This window comes from Uloborus diversus, chromosome 4, assembly GCF_026930045.1.
Source record: "Uloborus diversus isolate 005 chromosome 4, Udiv.v.3.1, whole genome shotgun sequence".
Lineage (NCBI taxonomy): Eukaryota > Metazoa > Arthropoda > Arachnida > Araneae > Uloboridae > Uloborus > Uloborus diversus.
The window spans coordinates 47934317-47955998 of NC_072734.1; the positions used below are offsets into that span (position 1 = coordinate 47934317).

Consider the following 21682-nt stretch of genomic DNA (forward strand, 5'->3'; position numbering starts at 1 on the left):
GTTGAAATATGCTGCTACTGGGCTGTCTTATGAAACAAAAGATTGCACTCTCTGCCACACTACTCTAATAGAACATCACTGCTGAGTTATAATGCTTTAAAGAATTGTTTTTACGAAAAAGAGTGTACATTTAGACTCAAATGAATCTATAAATCTATAAAGTTGAATTTCCTTCGAATGCAGTCAAATTAATTAATCAAACTGAATCGAATTTATATCATACTTATAGTTACATTAAGAAAGATTTTTGTTCGAATAAAATTGACCTTTTTTCGGAAATCACAAGGGAAAAAATACGTAAATGGTACAATTTACAAAGATGTTCTATTCTTGCAATTTATTCAGCCAAACATCTATATTTTTTGATATATACAGTTGAATTTGGTTAATACAAAGTGTCAAAAATCCACGAATTTGTTCATATTAGCCATTATTCGTAACAACCAAGATTGAGTGATACTGAGAAAAAACAAAGGAATGCTTACCTATATTTGAAAAATATTACTACTAATACACACATTGTAATCTAGCCATTAGTACATTCAGTAAAAAAATCACTTGATTCTTTTAATGAATGCTTTTGGAAAATATTCAAAAAGGAAGATAATCGAAAATTATGGAATAGGTTGTAATTCACAATGGAAGACGAACAGTTTTGTCTCCGAGTAAATTGAAATGTCCACAGGTAACCTAATATACAGGCTTTACTCTCCATGCAAAATGTTTAATATTTACTTCTTGAGACACAATGGCCAGGGTCGGATTTGGAAGTGTGGAGGCCCTGGGGCAATGAAGGAGTGGAGGCACCTAATCACGGTTCGAAAAGATCATATTTTCGAAAATATTAGATACTTTAATATATATCCGAACATTTATATATATATATATATATATATATATATGAATATATCCGATATTTACGATATAAAAAATTTCCATTCAAGTCATTTTGTCAAATAATTTTTAAATTTTTGAGCTCCAGACGCAAGAAGTTGTAAGGATGACCTGCAAAATTAACCATTTTTCGGATTTTTTTTACTTACTTTATTTCTCTTTAACTTATAAGTACAAATTACAAATTGAATGAATAAAAAAAATATATATTGCCACTGAAATGCTCGATCAAATAAAAAATTAATAGTAAATGGATACTTGCAATCAGGGTTTTCTGATATATTGATAATAATATTATTTTTGGGCAAGCATTCTTTGTAGAAATCAAAAAAAAAAAAGAAAAAAAGTCTGGAAGAAAAAAACGTAAAATTTGCTGACCCGTGAAAGTTAAGATATTTTGTAAAAATTTTATTGTGGAGGCCCCGGGGCAGTAGCCCCGCCTGCCCTCCCCTAAATCCGGCCCTGACAATGGTACTTCTACATTACCTAACAAAAGGGTGAATAATTTCCAAAATAGAAAATTTAAATTTTCAACTACAGACATTAAGTAAAAGGTCAAAAATTTTTGTTTTGACTTAACCAATACTTTCAATTTCATGTACGTATACGAGAAACTTTAAATGTAATTAGAGAGCAAACCAAACTTAACAAACAAAATGTTCGATTTACCATGATTTTGTATTAAACCGGTTTGTATTAAAGAGAGTTCAACTGGATGTGGTTAAAATTGTCTATATTCAGTTTTTATGCTTTGAAAAACTATATTTTAAGCTAATTTTTTGCTTGGAACCCTGCATATGAGCAAACATATGAAATTATAGGTAAAAATATTCGATTAAATTATGAATAGAAGAAATTAGACAACTACCAGCAAATTTCCAAATCTGTACTAATATTATAAAGAGAGAGGGCAGATTTTTGTGTGTTAATATGTTTGAGGTAATCTCCGGAACCACTGCACCTTTTGAAAAATTCCTTCACTATATGAAAGGTGCTTTCTTATTGAGTGACATAGGCTATAATTTGAAAAAATCTGATAAATAGTTCTTTCTTTATTCCAATTTAGGCCCAAATTTCACATGAATTCTGGAATATGGGAATGAAAAATTACCTGCACACATTAATATCATATATCGTTGAAAAGTGTAGAATTTTCCACATTCTAAACAATTTGTTTTAATGCTCTAACTTAATTACGGTGGGAGTAATTTGCATTTTTAGCTCACTACTAGCCACTACTTTCTTCATTAAATCTATCAATAAAAAGTGCGGGAATCGTCCCACAGTTTTCTTTTTGACACCATTGGAAAAAGCGACATTACTCCAGATCTCTCTCGACCTATGGTCACAAAACTTAGCTTCTATCTTCAAAGGAAAAAAGTTTCAAGCATTTTTAAATCAAGTTTGAAAAATGTCATTTTGATTCAGGTTGTCAACCATTTTATTTTCGCGTTTCCACGCTTACGCTTTTTAAATCCATTGTTTCTTTCCTTATTTTGCATTTAGTTTCTTAAACTTATTTTATTTCATGTTTCCATGGTTATGCTTTTAAAATCCATCTTTCACATTTTAATTTCTTTAAAGTATTTTAATATCTGTCGTTATTGTTTGGAAGGGTGATTTTGCATGGTGTTTTTATTTTCTTTTATTTAATCCTGATTGTTGAATATACATCACTTCACCCAATTTTATTTCTCAAGGTAGACCGGGCAAAGCCAGGCCATGCAGCTCTTAATATATAAAGATTTGAAAGACTGTTAATGTAATTTTACACTTTTTTGTTTGTTTGGCAAAACATTTATTATTTCAAAAGAAAAAACATCCGCTTCACTCGCAAAAGGGCTGGGTTTGGTAGCGTGGTCATTTGGTGCATTAGGCGCCGAGCAGTTCAGTCTAGAATTAGTGTTTTAAAGCAACTGTAAATGTAATTCATTGTTTTGGCGATTTGTTTTGAAAGAAAAGAAATTTTTGATTTGTTTCTATACGAGTGAAATGTACGACATTTTCTTCTTTTTTCCTGAGGATGATTTTTGAATGTTCCAAGGGATTTTTTTTTTTTCCCATTAGAGGGATAGATTATGGTTGCGTTGTTGCTGGGTGAGCTTGGCAATAAACAATAGAGTTGCAGAATTATTTTTACATTTGAAAAATATTTTTTGATGTCTTTTTTTGTTTATTTGGCGAAATATTTTAAATCACAGTAAAAACCGCTTCACTCGCTAAATAGAGTTTTAAAGCAAGTATAAATCTAATTTAATGATTTGACGAAAATTTTTAAATTCCAAAGAAACTTTAATAGTTTTTTTTTTTTTTTTGAAAAGGGGTGTACGCATTTTATACGAAGAAAAATGACCATTTCACATCAGAGGGAGAGGTGGCGTCAATTTTTTTATTCAACGGACTTCCATTACATTTTTAGCACGGGCAGTGCTGTGCGGGTACTGCTAGTTATTTATTTAAAGAAATGATTTATCATTCCCAGGGTTTGCTGATATAAGGGGAAGTGGGGCACGTTGGTCCACTTTTTTACTTATCATTTTTTATCTTGTCAAAAAATTCAATGAGCAGTTCGATTTTCTACAACAAGTTACCCTAAACATTTCTTAATACTAGAGACGTACCGAGTAGCACTTTGGCCGAGTAGCCGAGTACCGAGTACTCGGCCTTTCACGACTCGGCCGAGTTACCAAGTACCAATTACGTTTTAACAAGAACCACCGACACACATGTGATGAATTTTGAACTTATTGGAATAGTAGTACAGACCTCCTTGTTCATATAATAGTTTTTAAAACTAAATTCCTGGTGAAATTTAATTACGCATTATATAAACAATTTTGTTTGTCAAAAATTTTACCAAAAAATGATTTTTAAAATTAAAAATAAATAAATAAAAGGTATAATTAATCAAGTTGGAATTAAAACAAATTACAGTAAAATCCCTCTAATGCGGACACTAACAGGACAATTTTTTTTGTCCGCAATAGAGAGGTGTCCGCAGGACAGGGGGTTAATAATGTTATTTGCATTGGAACTGGGGAATTAAAAATTGTCCGCATAAGAGGGGTATCCGTTAGGAGGGGTTTCACTGTATACCAATCAATTATAGTTCTAGTCCGCCAAACATAAATATTTTTTTAAAGCAGATAAAACAAATGTGCAAGAACACTGCAGACACATGTTTCCGCCCCCCCCCCTTACAAGGAATGTCTTTTTCAGTGCATAACATGTGAGCTAGAGAAGGTAAAGACATTCAACAAAAAAATCCAACTTTTGTCGGATGCCTTTAAATCCACGAGCTCCCATTTTGTGCATAGAAAAAGGAATTCCTTGTAACTTCCAAAACACGTATCTGCAGTGTTCCTACACTGTGCTTTTAACATTGTTTTATTTCCTTTAATTTTTTAAGCAAAGGTATTTTTATATTTTTTTATAACTAATTTTTGTTTGTAGCAAATATTCATTTTTAATATAAAAATTCCATATTTTCTATACTTGCCTTTTTTGCATAATTTTTAATAAACAAGTTTAATAAACTTTGGGGACAGTAAAAGAAAGATTTATACCATTGAAGCATTACAAACTTCATTATTCTCAAAATTTAAATTTGACTTATAAATTTTAATTGTAAATTATTGCAGAATATAATGCTTGCTCTTTTTTTTTAATATAAATTTTGGTATCTGTCTTGGACAATATTCAATTTTTTGCAACTACTCGGTATTGGCCGAGTATCTGATCAGAATTTGGCCGAGTACCGAGTACTCGGCAAATTGGCAGAGTATGCCGAGTACGAGTAATTACCGAGTACTCGGTACGTCTCTACTTAATACCACAGATTTATTTTGGAAGCGTTGAATTGAGAAACTTTTTTTACATTAATTTTTTAACGGAACTTCATAAAGGGGACCAATGTGCCCCATGGGTGTGGTTTGTTAGTCTGCCTGGTGGAGCACGTTGGACTGCATAACTCAAACAACATTTTTTATAATTTTAGTGATAAATACTAGCAAACTTTGTAACTACCCTTATTCTCTTTTGTGTGTAGAGTGAAAAATATAAAGTTTAAAGATCAATATAACATATTAAATTCATTTTAATTGATAAATTATCTTTATTTAAAAACTGCAATAAGCATTCACCATTATTACACAATTATTTTTTAAAAATCAAAAAAAAAAATCAATTTTTAAATACTCATGAGACAATTAATGCAGTTTAAAGTTAACTAAAGGTGAATTAAATGACATCCGAGAATATGAAAGTGCTACGTCTTGAGCTTTAAGCACTCTTATTGGACTGGGTTTTAGAAGAATAAGTCATATGTTTCTTTTATGCCAAGTTACATCAGTATTTGCTAGGGGGGAAAAAAGTTCTTTTTCTTCATTGCATTGCATGAAACAACTCCAATAAGAAAATAATTCTGTTATACTAATACCATACATTTCAAAGAAAAAGTACAATAAAATTAACAGCTTTAAGTTAGCATATCTTTGTGTTTTAAAATTAAAATTAGATAATCTTAAGAAAAAGTATATTTTTGTACTCATTTAATCAATAATTTGTTTTATTTTGTTTCTATGTAGAATGCATGTTAAGCAAAAATATTTTGTTTAATACAGGAAATTTATTATAGCATGTATTGCACATTTTACTCTTAGAAAACAATTGTTTGCAAAAATTTGGAAGTACGTTTGAAAATAAATAGTAAAAAATTGCAGATATGAAATCAATCTTTAGGTAAAATTAATTTAGTAAAATTTTTGTTAAATAATTATAAAATATATCTCTGCTTTTTTTCATCTAAGTTTTATTATTGTTTCAAAACATGTGTAACATGCAATGAAATGAATGTGTAATATACAAACACTTAGAATATTGTTATAATTATTGAGATTTACGAGAAAAAATAAGTTTTAAAATTATGTGGGGTAGGTTGGTCTGGTCCATCATGCTCCACAAAGAGTGGACCAATCTACCCCACCTTTTTAGTCTGAAGAAGTGACATCATAATTTTTTACTTTTTGGCAAAAAATGAAAAAATTGCCAATTATTGTAAACTAAAAGAATGATGAAAACCATTAAAAAAAAATAAAATAAAATAAAATAAATAAAGTTAATGTTCTTAAAATTACTCAGGACTACTGAAAAAACATTTTCTGGAATAAAATTTGTTCAATATAACTGTACCAAGTGATTTACTTATAGGATTTGTAGGACCATGGGTGCTATTTGTCGGTTATAAAATAAAATAAAAAATATTAATAGTATTAAAATAATTGAGAGCGGCCCAACGTGCCCCACAATCTAATGCACCCCACCTCCCCTTATATCAATCAATATATATCATGATATATATCACGATATATATCCGATATTTATGTTGAAAATATCATGATACTTTGATACTTATTTTTTTAACTACGGTATATTTTCTATATAAAAAGTATTTTAATCATAGTTATATTGTTCATTTATTATTTAAAGTAACCAAAAAGTTGTACTATAGTTTTATCATGTATTAATGCATCAATAAATATAACAAAGTAATATAATATTCCTATTTTACTAGTATTTTATATTCATAAAATTATTAGCAATGTAACAATTTGAATTCATATTAAAGTGCCTAATTAAATATTAAACATTGCTCAGAAAAAAAAAATGTCTTATGACTGTGCACCGAATAATACATTGCATATTATTTATTTCTGATGAATCATATAACTGTAAAAGTAGTTAACAGAAGAAAAATGAGTAAAACATCTAATGCTAAATTAATTCCATTAAAATTGATAAAAATGTAAAACAAAATATTAGATATAAATAATGAAAGAAACCTTAATTTAAGTTGACATATTGTAATTATAATATGAGAAAATAAAGAATGATTTGAAGATGCATTTACTATTTTGAAGACTTTAGTTTGTGCTAACTGAAAATATTGTATCAAAATATCCAATATATATCAAAATATCGGATATTTTTGATATTTTGGAAAATATATTTTGGAACCCTGAATTCCTTTTACAACCAATTTATGAATGATGAAGTGTGATGCTTCCAATTTCAAATTCTACATTTTAACTGATAACAGTAAAAAAATAAAGAAAAATATAGCAAAGTTAATTGGACAACAAATGCAACTTGAATGCCTAATAAAATTGCAAGAAAAAAAAGGATAGTAAAAAATTAGAATGATAAAGAGGAAATTATCATAACACGGAACATGCCAAATTGGGGAGAAAATTTCTAGTAAGCTGAAATTACTGTTGATATTTTTTGTCCCTCATGCATTAATTTTATATTGAATGGAACGTTTATTGTTTTTCAATGAGTTAATATAATAATTTGGTGTGGATCATCTTGGCTAAGTTTAATCATTGGCAGATTACTTTGCATTTTAATGTAATTTTTAGTCTTGCTTTGTTTAAAAATTAAACATATGAAGTAAGTTACCGCCCTAAGCCAAGGCTAAAGCAGAAATACTTAAAATACACCACCAGCTCAGTTATCTGGCAGTTATTCTGGTGTGCTAATTCTACATTAGCTGCCAGTTTGTTTGGCTCTCTTGGCTCCCTTAAGAGGATTTTCGCCACCATTCCGGGCTGATGAGTGCTAAAAAGCACGAAACTGCAGTCCTCGGGTGGAATAACTGAGCTGGTGATGTATTTTAAGTATTTCTGCTTTAGCCCTGGCTTAGGGCAGTAACTTACTACAAAATACCATGCCTTGCCATCTATCTTTAAGTTGAACCGCACCATTGCTGCGGTCACTCGCTAATTCTACATTAGCTACCAGTTTGTTTGGCTCTCTTGGCTCCCTTACGAGGATTTTTGCCACCAGCTCATGTGATTCCTATTCCGGGCTGATGAGTGCTAAAAAGCATGAAACAGCAGTCCTCGGATGGAATAACTGAGCTGGTGGTGTATTTTAAGTATTAAACATATGGTTTTAAATTTCAGCAACAAGCATTTAGGCAATGCTAGAAAACTGAAAAGCAAAAAGCGTTTAGTTTTGATTAATTTGGCGAAAAACTTTTAAACGCGACAAGTATTCCACTTTATGATTAATCGCCCTGGAAAAAAATACGAGAAAAATGAGCATTGAGCGATATAATAGATTTAGATTTCAGAACACCAAAACTTAAAAACAAGCAAACCTGCAAGGGTAGTAACATTTTATCAAAATTTTGCAAATCTCGATTAGTTTCTGGAAAATCATTTGGAGTTCTTTTCAGCAGTTTTGTATAAATTTCTCCTCTTAATTGAGCCTTTATTTGTTCCAATGAGCCAATTTCTTCGAAATGTTCATAGAGTTTTGATTTTAATTCATCAGCACTAAGATGTTTCTTTATTTTTTGCTTTTGAGACATATCTGTCGCAGTATATGATAATATACGAAATAAATTATATTAGAGACTAGAAGCAACTATTTTTTAAACTCTGAAACTATTATTAAGTTTCTTGATAAACTAAAGAACTGCTAAGATGTTTTTGCGTTGTAATTATTTTTGTAAAATAGCGCAGTAAAGAAAATAATTTATCTGTTTGAAAGCTAATTGGACCAATTTCCATGATTTGTTTCCAAGTTTAAGAGGACATACTATAATTTGAAATGCCCTCATAAAATTTAATTCCCAAATTTCAAATCTCCGCTGAAAAAACGAAATATAAACAAAAACAGTCAACAGTGAAACGTAACTATCACTAAGTTGAGATGTTAGCAGTCTGACATGCTAACTCATAATTTTCCTTGTACTTTTTTCCTCCATCGTAAACTTTTCAAAAATCGGACGCTTCTTGTTTGATCTCACGCATGATAAAATAATCTGCGGTAAAAAAAAATTTATCAGAATTTTCCGACAAACTAAGCGATTAAGTTTTTTACGTGCAATTTTGTGGCAAATCTGCACAACGCCCAACTTTTGAAGTAAGAAATGGGAACAAAAGTAATCAACTAAAGGGGAGGGAGAAACTCTTAAAGTCACCGGCCGCCAAGAAAACCAAATGTCAGTCACCAACAAAGCCAAATATCCACCTCCAAGAAAGACGAAATAAATTTACGGCAGGTTGGCGTGTTATGTTCATGAAGAAAACGAAGTTACACAAAAGTAACACATTTATTCAAACATTTTTGGACAATACCAGAAGAGAAAGGAAAATGGTAAAAATTCTAAGGATTATCTACACGTGATTCGATAGTAAAATAGTAAAAAGTTGAGTCATCAATATTTGTTGCCGCACACTCCCCTCCCAGTGTCGACGATATCTTGCGGGAAAATGCACATGACGTCCAGAACGTGTAGTCCTTGATTGAACAGTTGCTTCATCCTCGGATGAAGGAGTTGCAGGTTTCAATGAAGAACCACTTGGTGAGGTAATTGGTTTATGTAGCAGATTGGGTAGTGTACATTTGGGGCTGGGGAGTGGTGCTCTGAGAAATATTGAAATTGCTCTGGGACTGATGAGGCTGATTAGCAATCTGGCTGTACTGTATGCTCGATTATTGTTGGCTAGCGGGAGACTGCTGGGATCCGGCTTGTTGCTGATGCGGCTGCTGTTGTGTTTGTTGCTGGGGTACAGGTTGCTGCTGAGGCTGTTGCTGTGGTTGTTGCGATGCTTGTTGCTGCTGCTGTTGAGCCTGTGGTTGTTGTTGTTGCTGGGGCTGTTGCTGTGCCTGCTGCTGTTGAGCTTGTTGAGAGACTGGAGATTGCTGTTGCTGCTGTTGTTGCTGCTGCTGCTGGGGACCAGGTGAGTGACCAACAGGAGGGTGAGGTGTTGTACTAAAATTTTGTGGAACACCTGACCCATGCGGTTGATTTCCACTGACTGCTTGACATTGCGGCATTTATTGATGAGGTTGTCCAACAGGAGTTTGAGGGCCAGAGGCAAAACTTGGTGGGATGCGAAGGGCAACTTTCGCAACCTGATTTTGTTGATCGGGAGCAGTCATCGCTAATTCACAGTAGTAGCTCCAAATGCAAAAACTTACTAATCAAAGTCCTCAGGAAAACAATGACGCCAAATGCTTCATTACCACGGCATTCTTAAGGCTGCATCCAGATGACATTAACTGCATCCACTCTTTTTTAAAAAAAGTCCTCAGGTCACCAATTTAAGGCTTGTTGGCGTGTTATGTTCATGAAGAAAACGAAGTTACACAAAAGTAACACATTTATTCAAGGGGATATTTCGATAATTGGGAATCTGGCGATCTTTCTTCATTGGCGTCAATTTTTGGCTCAACCGCCTGCGCGAGAGGTATGTTTCTTTGAAAATCAAAACAAAGAGATCGGAAACATCTATTCACATAGGGTTGCTATAAATCAGCAGGGTTACCAAAATAAAATTATTTACGCCAAAAATGAGACGACCGCTCCAGATTCCCAATTATCGAAATATCCCCTTTATTCAAACATTTTTGGACAATAACAGAAGGGAAAGGAAAATGGTAAAAATTCTAAGGATTATCTGCACGTGATTGGTACGAGTGCGAGGCGCGAGTAACTTGGCGCAATGACAACATGTAGCACTTCACTTCACTTCAATAGTAAAAAGTTGAGTTATCAATATTGTTGCCGCAAATTAAACACGCGACTTAAGGACAGTTTACACGACGGAACAAATTGGGGTTTTCAGCCCTCTGTATCTTAGCCCCAAGAAGACCCCGGAATTGATTTTTGGTACACCCCATCTCTTGCGACCCCTGACGAAGTATACGAAAATACAATCCCCAGGACCATCAGGGGGAGGAGGATTTAAGTTAGAAAATCGCTATTCAAAAACCTTTTCGTGTTCTTTGACAGGGCTACAGAACAGACGAAAAGAAGGATCGAGGTTAAATGTCGCACACACATTCCTTGTGCCCTACTGATGTACCTTTTGTGCCATTTGACCCCCCTCCCCCTCCCTCCACGTTTCTATCTCTCAAATCATACCTTCCCGGGGGTCTGTAATAGCCCCCCGTGGATCTTTATTAATGATGTTATGTATAAATATTCTTGAGGGGTTATTGAGACGATATGCAAAAATTCAGTCCCCAGGGGCATCATGGACCGGAGTAACTAAAGTTTGAAAATCACTAATTGCCAGTAGATTCTTTTTGCTTACTTACAGCTCATAGGGTTTGTTCATTGACTGAAATGGCAGGGCTGAAATATATCTAGAGTTATTCAAACGTTGTCTTAGAAAAAGAAAATTTCAATCAAGTCTAAAACAGATCCAACAGTTGTATAGATCTTCTGACGCTTCCAAGTTTAATATGTTTAATGGCTTAGTTTTTTTTTTTTTTTTTGAGATACCATACGTTATTTCGTCTTTTCAATGAACTTTTAAACAAAACAAGGTCTTGAACAAGACAAAGAATTCTATTAAAATGAAAAACAATTCGCCAAATAATTAATACTAGCTGCGTTGCCCGGCTTTGCCCGGTCCACCTTGAAAATAAAAATTGCGTGAAGTGACGTATATTCAACAATCAGGCGCAAAAAATAAATAAAAAAAAAACATCGTGATTTCCCTTCCAAACAATGACGACAAATATTAAAATACTTTTACGAAATTAAATCCAGAAAGGTGGATTTAAAATGCGTAACCATGGAAACACAAAATAAGTTTAAGGTATTAAAATGCGAAAGAAAATGGTTCACAATTTGAATGGAATCGAGATTTCTCAAACTTGATTTAAAAAGGCTTGTAACTTTTTTTCCTTTCGAGATAAAAGCTTATTTTTTCGACCATAGATCGAGTTAGATCTGGAGTAAAAAAGGTCGTTTTCTCCAATGGCGTCAAAAAGAAAACTGTGGGACAATTCCTTCACTTTTTATTGATTTATTTAATGAAGAAAGTTGTGCCTAAATTTTTACTAAGTCTAAAGAAATTCGAGCTAAAAACGCAAATAACTTCCTAAGCTAGAGCACTAAAACAAATTGCGTAGAACGCGGAAAATTCAACCCTTTCAGACCATATGTAATATTAATATGTACAAGTAATTTTTCACCTCCATATTTGAGAATTCATGTAAAAATTGGACGTAAATTGGAATAAAAAAAGGACTATTGATCGAATTTTATTCGAACTGGTCTGCAAACCTTTTCAGGACTTTTAGGAACTAACTGTGAAAATTTCAGCGCAATCGACCGGGTAGTTTTCGAGTTTTTGCGCGTTCAAACACACAGACGCTTTTTGGGGACTTCATTTTATACTATGTAGAGAAGAGATAAGCAGTTTAAAATGTAAAATAATCCGCCATGTAAGAAAAGAAGCCATTAAGTGAATTGAAAAGCTCGATTAAAGTAACCCCCATCAGCATGAAGACTGCTTTGTACTTTTGCGCTACAGGTTCGTGATTTGGCTTATTTTTAACCTTTTGGAGATTATATTTTTATTTTATTCATTGCCGCCATTACTTGTTTAGCGATACCATACGCTATATTTGTCTTGAACTAAGGGGGGAAAAAACAAGACTGAGAGCTGCATTAAAAAGAAAGATCAATCCCGAAGCGATTGAAATTAGCCCATAAAATATAAAATAATCCGTCATTTAAGAAAAGAAGTCATTTAATAAAGTGAAAAAAGCTAGATTAAAATAGCCGGCAAGCTGTGAAACATAAAAAAAAAAAATCTTCATGAAAATAACCCGTGAAATAAAGAAACAGTAATAGAATTTATTGTTAAGGGTTAAAACACTCGAAAACAAAATAATTTAAAACATAGTATTTTATTATCCAAGCAGTTTTCTTTGGGGACTGCTTGCTTTATCGAGTCAGGTAGTTCCTTCGAGAGGAAAAAAACTACCCGTTAAACAGGATTGAAAACAATATAAAGGATCTATCCTCACTGGTAAGGAGTTGGTGATGGGACAAGTTCTAGCAAAAATAGTTGTGATGAAAAAGGAAAACAGGGAGGATGGTAGTTTGGCAGATACTTGGCGGGAAAATAGATATCATAACTTTTTAAGGCTGAGGGTTTTTGAGTTTAGGATGATAGGCTTTTTTTTTTTTGTAGGGAAGAGTTAAAGGTTTTCTTGGCGGGGACGTTTTTACAACAGGGTTGTTTTTGATGAGATATAGATCTACATAAATATTGAATATAAATTGTTTTATATCATGTGTCGGGATATACGCCCCTCTCTCCCCCATTATAGAATAATGTAACTGCTTCTGTTCCCCATAAGGTCCACTCCACATTTGAAGATTATTTGACCTTAACCTTAAGGGATCCTAAACAAACCAATTTTTGTAGTGAAACATTGAATGAGAAGAGGGTGGGGGGGGGGGGACATAGCGATTTCCGAAGCCCCCTCTAAAAGTTATTCCTGTTTCCGGTACCCGTCCCTGGCCTTATCCCTGGTTTGGGGGATGGTAGCTTACTGCTTAATACCCAAGCTTTGCCTTGACTTTTCGAGTTGAACCGCATTTTGTCTGCGCTGGTGAGATAAATTTGCTTTATCTACCAGTTTGCTGGCACTGTCAGCTTCAATGAGATGACATCTGCCTCCAGCTCGAAGCTCGATTATTCACTATTCCAGACTGATGAGTCCATAAGAAGGACGGAACTGCAGTCTCTGGATGTGATAACTGGGCTGTCGGTCTTTTGCATGTAGTTCTGCTTCAGCTATGGCTTAAGGGTGTAATACGTTAAGTCTTACTTTTAAGGGATATTTTACTTTTTAATGCACGGTAATAGTTATTTATGCTAGAAAAAAAAAACACGTCTATTCGAGTGAAAGCAATACATTCATTCAAATTTAAGAGCTGCATTTTTTCAGCAATAAACATTCAAAAATGGACAAAATCATTTTCAACCATATGCCTTTGAGCGGGGATGCAGGCGGTTTTGTCCTATGATTTAAGCGTACGAAGACTGCTTAAAACTTTGTTTTGGAAACATCAGACTGAGAATTTGTCAGGGACAGCCTTCGAGCCCATATTTTACGCCTCCATATCACAAAAATGCTTATGGTCGTCCCTTTGCGATTTCTTTGATCATATTAATTTTAGTAGTGTCCAACGTCCATAACCGAGAGCTGGATCCAACCCTTGGAGGATCCATCTATATTTTTGCTTTGTAATTTAAGACAGTGAATGCTAAACGTTCATTTGTAAAGCAGCATATTTAAAAACTACAGATGATTCCGAATTTGTTACAAAAATTTCTGTTTGTTTCATTTCAAATGTACACTTTTGTTATATCTGCCGCTTGCACCCCCCCCCCATTCAAGAATTAATAAAGCACCAATCTCGCTGCCGTGTTCTTTTGAATTACGATTTCAATAGGACTTATTTTATTAATACTGCTTACTTATAATTACCCGTTAAAATCATGCAAAAGGTTATTTTTTACTAGGTCTTTTTTTCGGGGAAACACAGTTAAAAAAAAAATAGCCACGAAAATTTTTTTTGCAAAATTTTTCCCGAAAAGAAATTTATTGCGAGTTTATTTTGAAGTGGTTTTATTTATAAGACGGAATTTATTAACTTAAGCAGGGGTTCTCAACGTGGGTGCCACGTCACCCTGTGGTGCTGCAGGGAGAGCGAGGGGTTCCGCCGGTGCCCATGGTATCAGTACATATACCTACGCTATATATATATATATATAATAGAAATAGGACTGGGTGCCCGCGAGAGAATTCTAATTAATTAAAGGGTGCCGCAAGTCAGAAAAGTTGGGAACCCCTAGGCTAATGGTTTTTCTTAATCGGAATTATGCAATAAATTTCGTCCTAGGTTTCATATTGTTTTACTAATCTCCAATTTTTACTATTTAAACTGTATTTTGTTCCACACCGTTGCTTTTCTCTGATGACTTTTTGTTATTACAGCTCTATTCTTTGCATTGGAAAAGGGGCTCCTTGAAAACTCGAAACACGTGTCTGCAACCGATCTGCTAATTTGTGCTTGATATACGTTGTTTACTATTCTTATTTGCTAGTTGTTTAAATAATCCAACTTAGTTTTAACTTTGCAATAATATCTTTTTCATTATGTCACTTCAAACAACCTCTCGCAATTTTTAACTACAAGTACTGATAACATGTAATTCGTTGTTGCAAGTTGAGTTCTATATCATTTTCTTCGCTTGATGGAACAGATAAACAGTTCATTTTAATAAAAAGTAAAAATGAATTTAAAAAAAAGGAAAAGGAAAGGCTTCAAATTTTATCTCACTCAGCATCCTTGAATTATATTAGATCTTCATAGCAGATAAAAATAATCGATTGAATTTTCATTGATAAAGCATACACCCGATTGCAGCCTTTTCTTTTCTGAGTTTCCTTTGTTTAATGAAGATCTGAAGCACTGGAAGTGTGATATTTTAGTTGTTCGTCGGATTAACCCGGCAACAAGTACGTATAGTAATGTTTATTTTTAAGAAGTATATTGTACGAGAATTAAAGTATGAATTAATTTTATCAGTAATGGCATTAATTTCGCAAACAAATGGTATAACTTATTCCAACACTTCCATTCATATTTATGAGAAATAAACTATTATGAAGAATAAAATACAATACGAAATTATCATGCTTTTTCTTTTCAGAATTTCTTTGTTTAGTTGGCATCTGATGCAAAGGCAGTGTGATATTTTAATTATTTGTCAGATTGATCCGGCAACAAGTTTATTCAGGGTTGCCCCGATGGGAAGTCACGGGAGGTCACTGTGATCTTCCAAAAATGGCCTTATTTGGTAATTTTGGTCTGACGATTCGGCAAAATTATCATCATTCGGCGAAAATTGGTGTTCCATTCGGCGAAATTATCATCATTCAGCAAAAGTTGGAGTTCCATTCGGTTAATTGAGAATTTCCGCCCTCCAAAAGTTTAAGTTCGGCGCGCCTCTAAGTACATACAAGCATAGTTAAAATATATTTGATAAGATTGTTGCAGGATAATTAGAGTAAGTGTTAAAGATCCTCATATATATATTAGCGAATTCACTGATCGAGTAACATCATCGTCACTAACAATGAAACTCATACCATAGCATGATAATTTGATAATATTTTCTGGCAATGTTTGACTTGCAGGGAAATGCTTTATTTTGACAATGTTAAACTGGATCCAGTAACTTAACTGTTTTACTGGAAAAACTGTAATTCAAGGAGAGTAAATAAACAAAAAAGTGGTCAACAATGAATGCTATCTACTGGAGTTAAGGGTTAATCCACTGGAGTTAGGGTTAAAATTTCAACTATCAAAATATACTACCAAGCAGGAACAGGCAATTGCTTCGTTCAAATTCGAAGCAAAGAAAAGTAAGTTAATTACAGAGAATTCACTAAAGTATAAGTTCTGAACCGGGGGGGGGGGGTGCGTGAGTGTATAAAAGGTAAAATATAATCGAGGACTAAACAATTATCTACTCAATTTTGTAGCCACTTGTGAAAATTGAACGAGTGTCGTGCTAGTCCTCACATCACCTATGACTGTCCTGCGATACAAGCCAAACTGTATCGGAGGACAATATATAGTGTCTTGGGAGGGGGGGGGGGGAGCTCCGGGCAAACAACTCTTGCTTTTTATTAAAGTCATCGAGTCCGTTTTTGATATTTTTATTTTTACCATATGTAGCACCTCTGAACGTTCCAAAGAACAAAAGACCAACAATCAATTAATTTTGAAATTGCACAACTTAGTGTACAAATATTATTAAAAAATGCAGCCACGTGCTTCGAGGTACAAAGAATCCTTTTTACAATGAAAGAAAATTTATGGATGAAAAGACGTGCGACAATAATATCAACCATGATACCAGATTAGTGTTTATTATCGTTAATGTATCCCTAATAATTTTGAAAAATGACTTCTAGACCGATGTTTCTTTAATTGTGTTCCGTGGTGCGTCAGGATCCATGAAGGATTCCGCGCCCTTTTTAAACTTCAAAATGGTCTCTTAAAAATCGGTAAAAATAAATACCGAGTTCAATCTTCAATCAATATTTTCCGAATAAACAGCAGTGTAAACATCGAAATGAGTTGTGGATTAATAACTCAGACTAAAAACTATGTTAGCACAAACTATGTAAATACTAGCAAAAATACCCGGCGTTTCCTGGGTCAATAATAATTGTGAGAAACAATCGCTACTTTTATTCGTTTTCTGTGTTAACTGAAAGAAGTCAAAACACACCGCTTTGACGTGATTAAAAATCGAGCTTCTGCCTTACCCATAAAAGTAAAATAGCGACAAGTATAAAGAACGAAACAGTATTCAGTTAGAAACGAAAGCACGACATTTAAGCATATAAAAATTTGAAGAATTTCCAAAATATGAACAAACAAAAACAAATATAACTAAAAAAACCCTGCGCTTTGTTTAATTAAATAGTACACACATACAAAAAGAAAAAAAGAGTTCTCTACTATGTTTCCCTAAGTGTGCAAAAGTAGAGTTTCCAAATGTTTAAATGACTTTAAACTCATGTTTACTCCGGAGAAGTTTTGATTCAAAACTTTCAATATGATTACTATTGATATTGCTGCTGTAAGGCAACGAATTTTTGTAGCAATGGGTTTTTTATTTAATCATTCAATGGGGAAATTACTTGAAATTAACTGTTTTCCATAATAACCTTTTTAAACTAAGTTTTTTAGAAATAAATTATTGCCTATTTTGCTTCCTGATAATGTAGCTATCTGTGGTTTAAAAAGTTGTTAAAATCTGTCCAGTAGCTTTGAAGGTTACCCCAGACATCCTTACATATAGAAGTAGTCATTTATGAAGAAGCTATTTATGAAGAAGTTAACCATATATATAGATGAGGATTCCTAAGAAAGCAATAAATGTCATGCTTGCTTCAGAGAATCCATGATTCAAAATTTTCATTATGATTACTATTCGTAACTCCAATAAACTATAGGGGGCGCTGCAGCCACTGTCTAATGACGGATGAAAAAGGTAAAACAAACAATTGCCGTAAATTATAACTTGCTTTGGAAGGACAGTAATTTTTCATCGTGTTTGTGGGAAGCTTTCTTTTCTATTCTTTTGAAATTATATTACACCACTGTCTGAAGCCTGTAATTTACCCCGAAGAAAACACTTGAATGGAATGTTTTACCTTTTCTTTAGCATTATTAACCAATGCAAGGTAGCGTATTCGAGCTCTGGAGTTGCGAATTAATATTGCTGTTGTAAGTAGTAGTGATTCGAACAATTTTGAAATTTCGAAACACTGGTATTTGCTGAGGTAAAATGCCGGTATTTTCGGTATTAGCTGGAAAAAAAAAAAAAAAAAAAAAAAAAAAAAAAAAAAAAAAAATTCAGAGTCCTCAATTGTCCTTAATTATATTTATATTTTTAATGTACATTTTTAATGTACTTTTTCCATGGTACAGAACCAAGATCACCCTACTGATGTAAAATTTGGCCTCAAAAACACTAACTAATAAATAGAACATCATCAAATTAAAAAAAAGTAAAAAAATTGCAAAATGATATTTTCATTAATGACTAGATGGTGAGATGAATCGCGTTTTCGTGCGTTTATGTGCACCATGTTTTTATTTTTTCCATTTTCCTTATCACTCACTTTCCTTTTTGTGAGAGTTATTTCAAGAGTAATTTCGAATGTATTTGTCTATAAATAATTTATTTCAACCATCAATTACAGTAATACTTTATATATGTTACGGCCAAAGCCCGAAATCGGCCAGTTCGCGGATTGGCCAGCCAATTCGCGAACTGGCCAACATTGCTGAAAACTTACCGGCCAAAGCCCGAAATTTCTTTCATTTCGGGCTTTGGCCGGCCAATTCGCGAAGTGGCTATGGACGATCAGACAAAGTACGAATAGGAAAATCAAGAGGAGATTGTATTACACTGTTAAAAATGCAGCATTTTAAAATGAGTACTTCTGCATACTGTTATTTTTTTATGATATACACTTCTTTCAGAAACGAGTTCAAATATAATTGATATTTCTGTGTTAAAAATGAGCTCATAATATATAAAAATATGATCTCGTGTTATTCTGTATTTATATTAAAGCCATAATACATATTATTCAGTGACAGTACATGATGTATTAACGTGATAGATTAAAGAAGTACATTTGCGCCCTTCAAATGAGCGAATTATATCTTAAATAAATGCGTTGTGTAAAGTGTGCGAATGCAAAGGTAAATTGAATTAAGGACCATCGACAGTCTTTTTCTGCTCCGTAGACCTAATTTTAAAGATCCTAGATCACATTGTACCAAGAAATGACGCTTTTTTTTTTATTTCGGAATGCCTTTATAATAAGGGCTCATTAAGACAAATATAAAGCGAAAATACTTTTATTGTTATTATCTATTATTTAAAGACATTTCCTTAATGCACGTTTTTGTCGAAATTCCCCTACAACATGCCCTTATCAATATTTTATAAATAAATGTCATTATACTTATTTTAATTTACTCTTAATGAAACAGTCCGAATTTTTATGAAACAATATTTCGGAAGAGAAAGCAATCTAGAAAATTTAGCATATTTTCTTTTTAAAAAAAAAACATTTAGGAAAGGTTGTTCTTATTGTCACAGTATTTGTTTTAACTCTTTCTTTTTTTCCAAACGTTTTCACGCACGTTTTACTGCATTTATTTAAGGTTAAATTGATTGCGTGTATTTTAGTTGGTTTTCTCTTCGTCTTACTGTATTTGCAATCTGGATTTTAATTCAAATTTTTTTCTTCTTGAAGACGCGGAATGATCATTTATATAATTTGCGTTGAGTAGGTATTTGAGCTAAATTCTTTTTTTTTTCTACGAGGGACAGAGGAGCGAGATTTTCCTTTTGTTCTAGATAAAATGTGTTTTAAATTACCTTCGCTGCGAAGAAGGCGAGAGAGCGGGATTATCGTTTAAAACACTTTCGTAAGAAAGGTTGTATCGCTAATCGTTTGGAGTTCGCTTCGCTCGCAAATAGATTGGGTTACGGTAGCGTGGTTACTTGTCGAGTTTGAAGATAAAAAACTACAGAGTTTTTTCATTATTTTACATTTTAAAACAACTGTTTATGTAATTCAATGTCTTTTTCATATAGCAAAATATTTTAAACTGCTGTTTTTTTTAGTAGGTTTTCTCAAAGAGTACGCATTTTGGTATAAAAAAAAATGATTATTTTGAATCAGAGATGGGAGGGGGGAGGATTTTCGTTTATTCGTACCTTCTTTTAAATTCTTAGCACGGGCATCGTCATGCGGGTATAGCTTGTAATTAATAAAATTACTCTCATAATTTTCGAAATGGCCTATCGCACCAACGCAACGGTGTGAATAGCCAGCGAGTACAAACTAATCGCACGGACTTGGCGCAAAACATGCTAAGTTTCCCCTCTTTACTATCTTGTTTTTTAATTGTCAATTCTACACAAATGAAAGCAGAAGGGAAAAAATAAACACACTTGTAGCTTCTCAAATCTCAAACTTTCTTCTTCCAACAAAGCATATTTCAAGAAAATATCAAACATGACGATTTAATTTCTGAATGGAAACAAGTCTATATTGTTCGTGCAATAAGTCATTTCCAAAACATGTGTTGCCGACGATTCAGTTACTATATATTTGGAATTTCTTCCCTACTTACTTTATAGCTAATGTTTTAGTCATGATTCATTTTGACTTGGAGATTTTCTCTGAGATCTGGTTTTGTACGAATTCGGGTTTAAGAGGGAGTTTAAAAAGAACCAATTCTAAATAGAATTCTGGGGAAGGGAGCACACACTAAATTCCTTACTTGTCATTAGGTTTGGTGTCGGAATGAAAATTATGTTTAAAATTTGTGTCACAAACATTGAAAGGTTGAGAAACACGGCCTTAGGTTTAACCTCAGCGGGGACTGGTCAAGTATTATGTAAGCAGAAAGGGGAGACTAAGGGTTTGTTTTCTCTGATAAGAGGAGTGGGGGTCACAAAAATTCTTAGGTAAGCATTAAATAATGAAGCAGTTACAGTGCAACATAAAAAACGTAGAAAAAGAGCATCCTGTGACGTGCAATATGTCATAAAATCTTATGTGAGCAAAAGAGGACGGGGGTATAGTAGTAGGGGGGCATACTACATTCCGTGGGAAATTTCGTGAGGAAATTGTGAGACCAACTTTAATATATTCCTTATGGTCTGTGTAGCTATGCCTCACCGGGTGTTTTGCTTGAATTTGTGTCAGACGGCCTGCATGACCTCATCAATCCAAGATGGCTGCTTTAATGAGTTTTTGCAATTATGAGTTAATTTTTGGGTATTTTGTGATAATTTTCTGGTGAATTCACTTGATTAATACTCTATTCATCTTCTTATTATAAATTAAAAACAAAATATTTAATTTTTTTGTTTATTAACTCATTTTTAAAAAAATTCTGATAAATCTTCTTTTTTCACTTAGGCTCTCAGAATTAGCTGTTTTAAAAGTACCTCGGGTAAACTTTCGCAGTTAAAAATACTTTTAATTTTCAGGCTAAGATCACTGAACATTAGTACAGTCGAGCCTCGTTAATTCGAACACGATTATAACGAACTATTGCTAAAGCGAACTACATTTGCGATCCCCGTCCTTCTGTTGAAAATCACTTAACACGCCTAACACTATTGTTTTTCGGATAAAACGAGCTACTGTTGAGGCAAATTCACTTTGAAGGTCCCTTTGAATTCGTTTTAACGAAGTTTGACTGTATAATCGTTTGACAGAATTCTAATAACCTGTATACCCCCTAAACTCTTTGACCGGATATGAATATCGTACATTGGGGGTGCTCTTAAGGAATGTGTAGGGGGAGTAGAAGAGAAAGCTTCTGCGTAGAGAAAGTATT

The 21682-nt window shown here is 33.3% G+C and overlaps 2 protein-coding genes across 3 annotated transcripts in view; one reads left to right on the forward strand and one right to left on the reverse strand.

Annotated features, from left to right (window-relative positions):
* The window catches only part of LOC129220553 (centriole and centriolar satellite protein OFD1-like), a 34028-nt gene extending 25759 nt beyond the window's left edge, over positions 1 to 8269 (reverse strand). Inside the window, exon 1 of the mRNA XM_054854984.1 lies at positions 8057 to 8269. Coding sequence (XP_054710959.1) covers positions 8057 to 8269 — 213 coding nt within the window. The remainder of the gene's footprint in view (positions 1 to 8056) is intronic.
* A 6896-nt stretch (positions 8270 to 15165) lies between these two features.
* LOC129221364 (uncharacterized) overlaps positions 15166 to 21682 on the forward strand; it is a 33814-nt gene continuing 27297 nt past the window's right edge. Inside the window, exon 1 of one of the 2 annotated variants that reach the window (XM_054855834.1) lies at positions 15166 to 15243. The gene's annotated coding sequence lies outside the window, so the exon portion shown is untranslated. Of the gene's footprint in view, positions 15244 to 15504; positions 15515 to 21682 lie in introns of those variants that run through there. The other variant, XM_054855835.1, reaches the window with a different exon arrangement.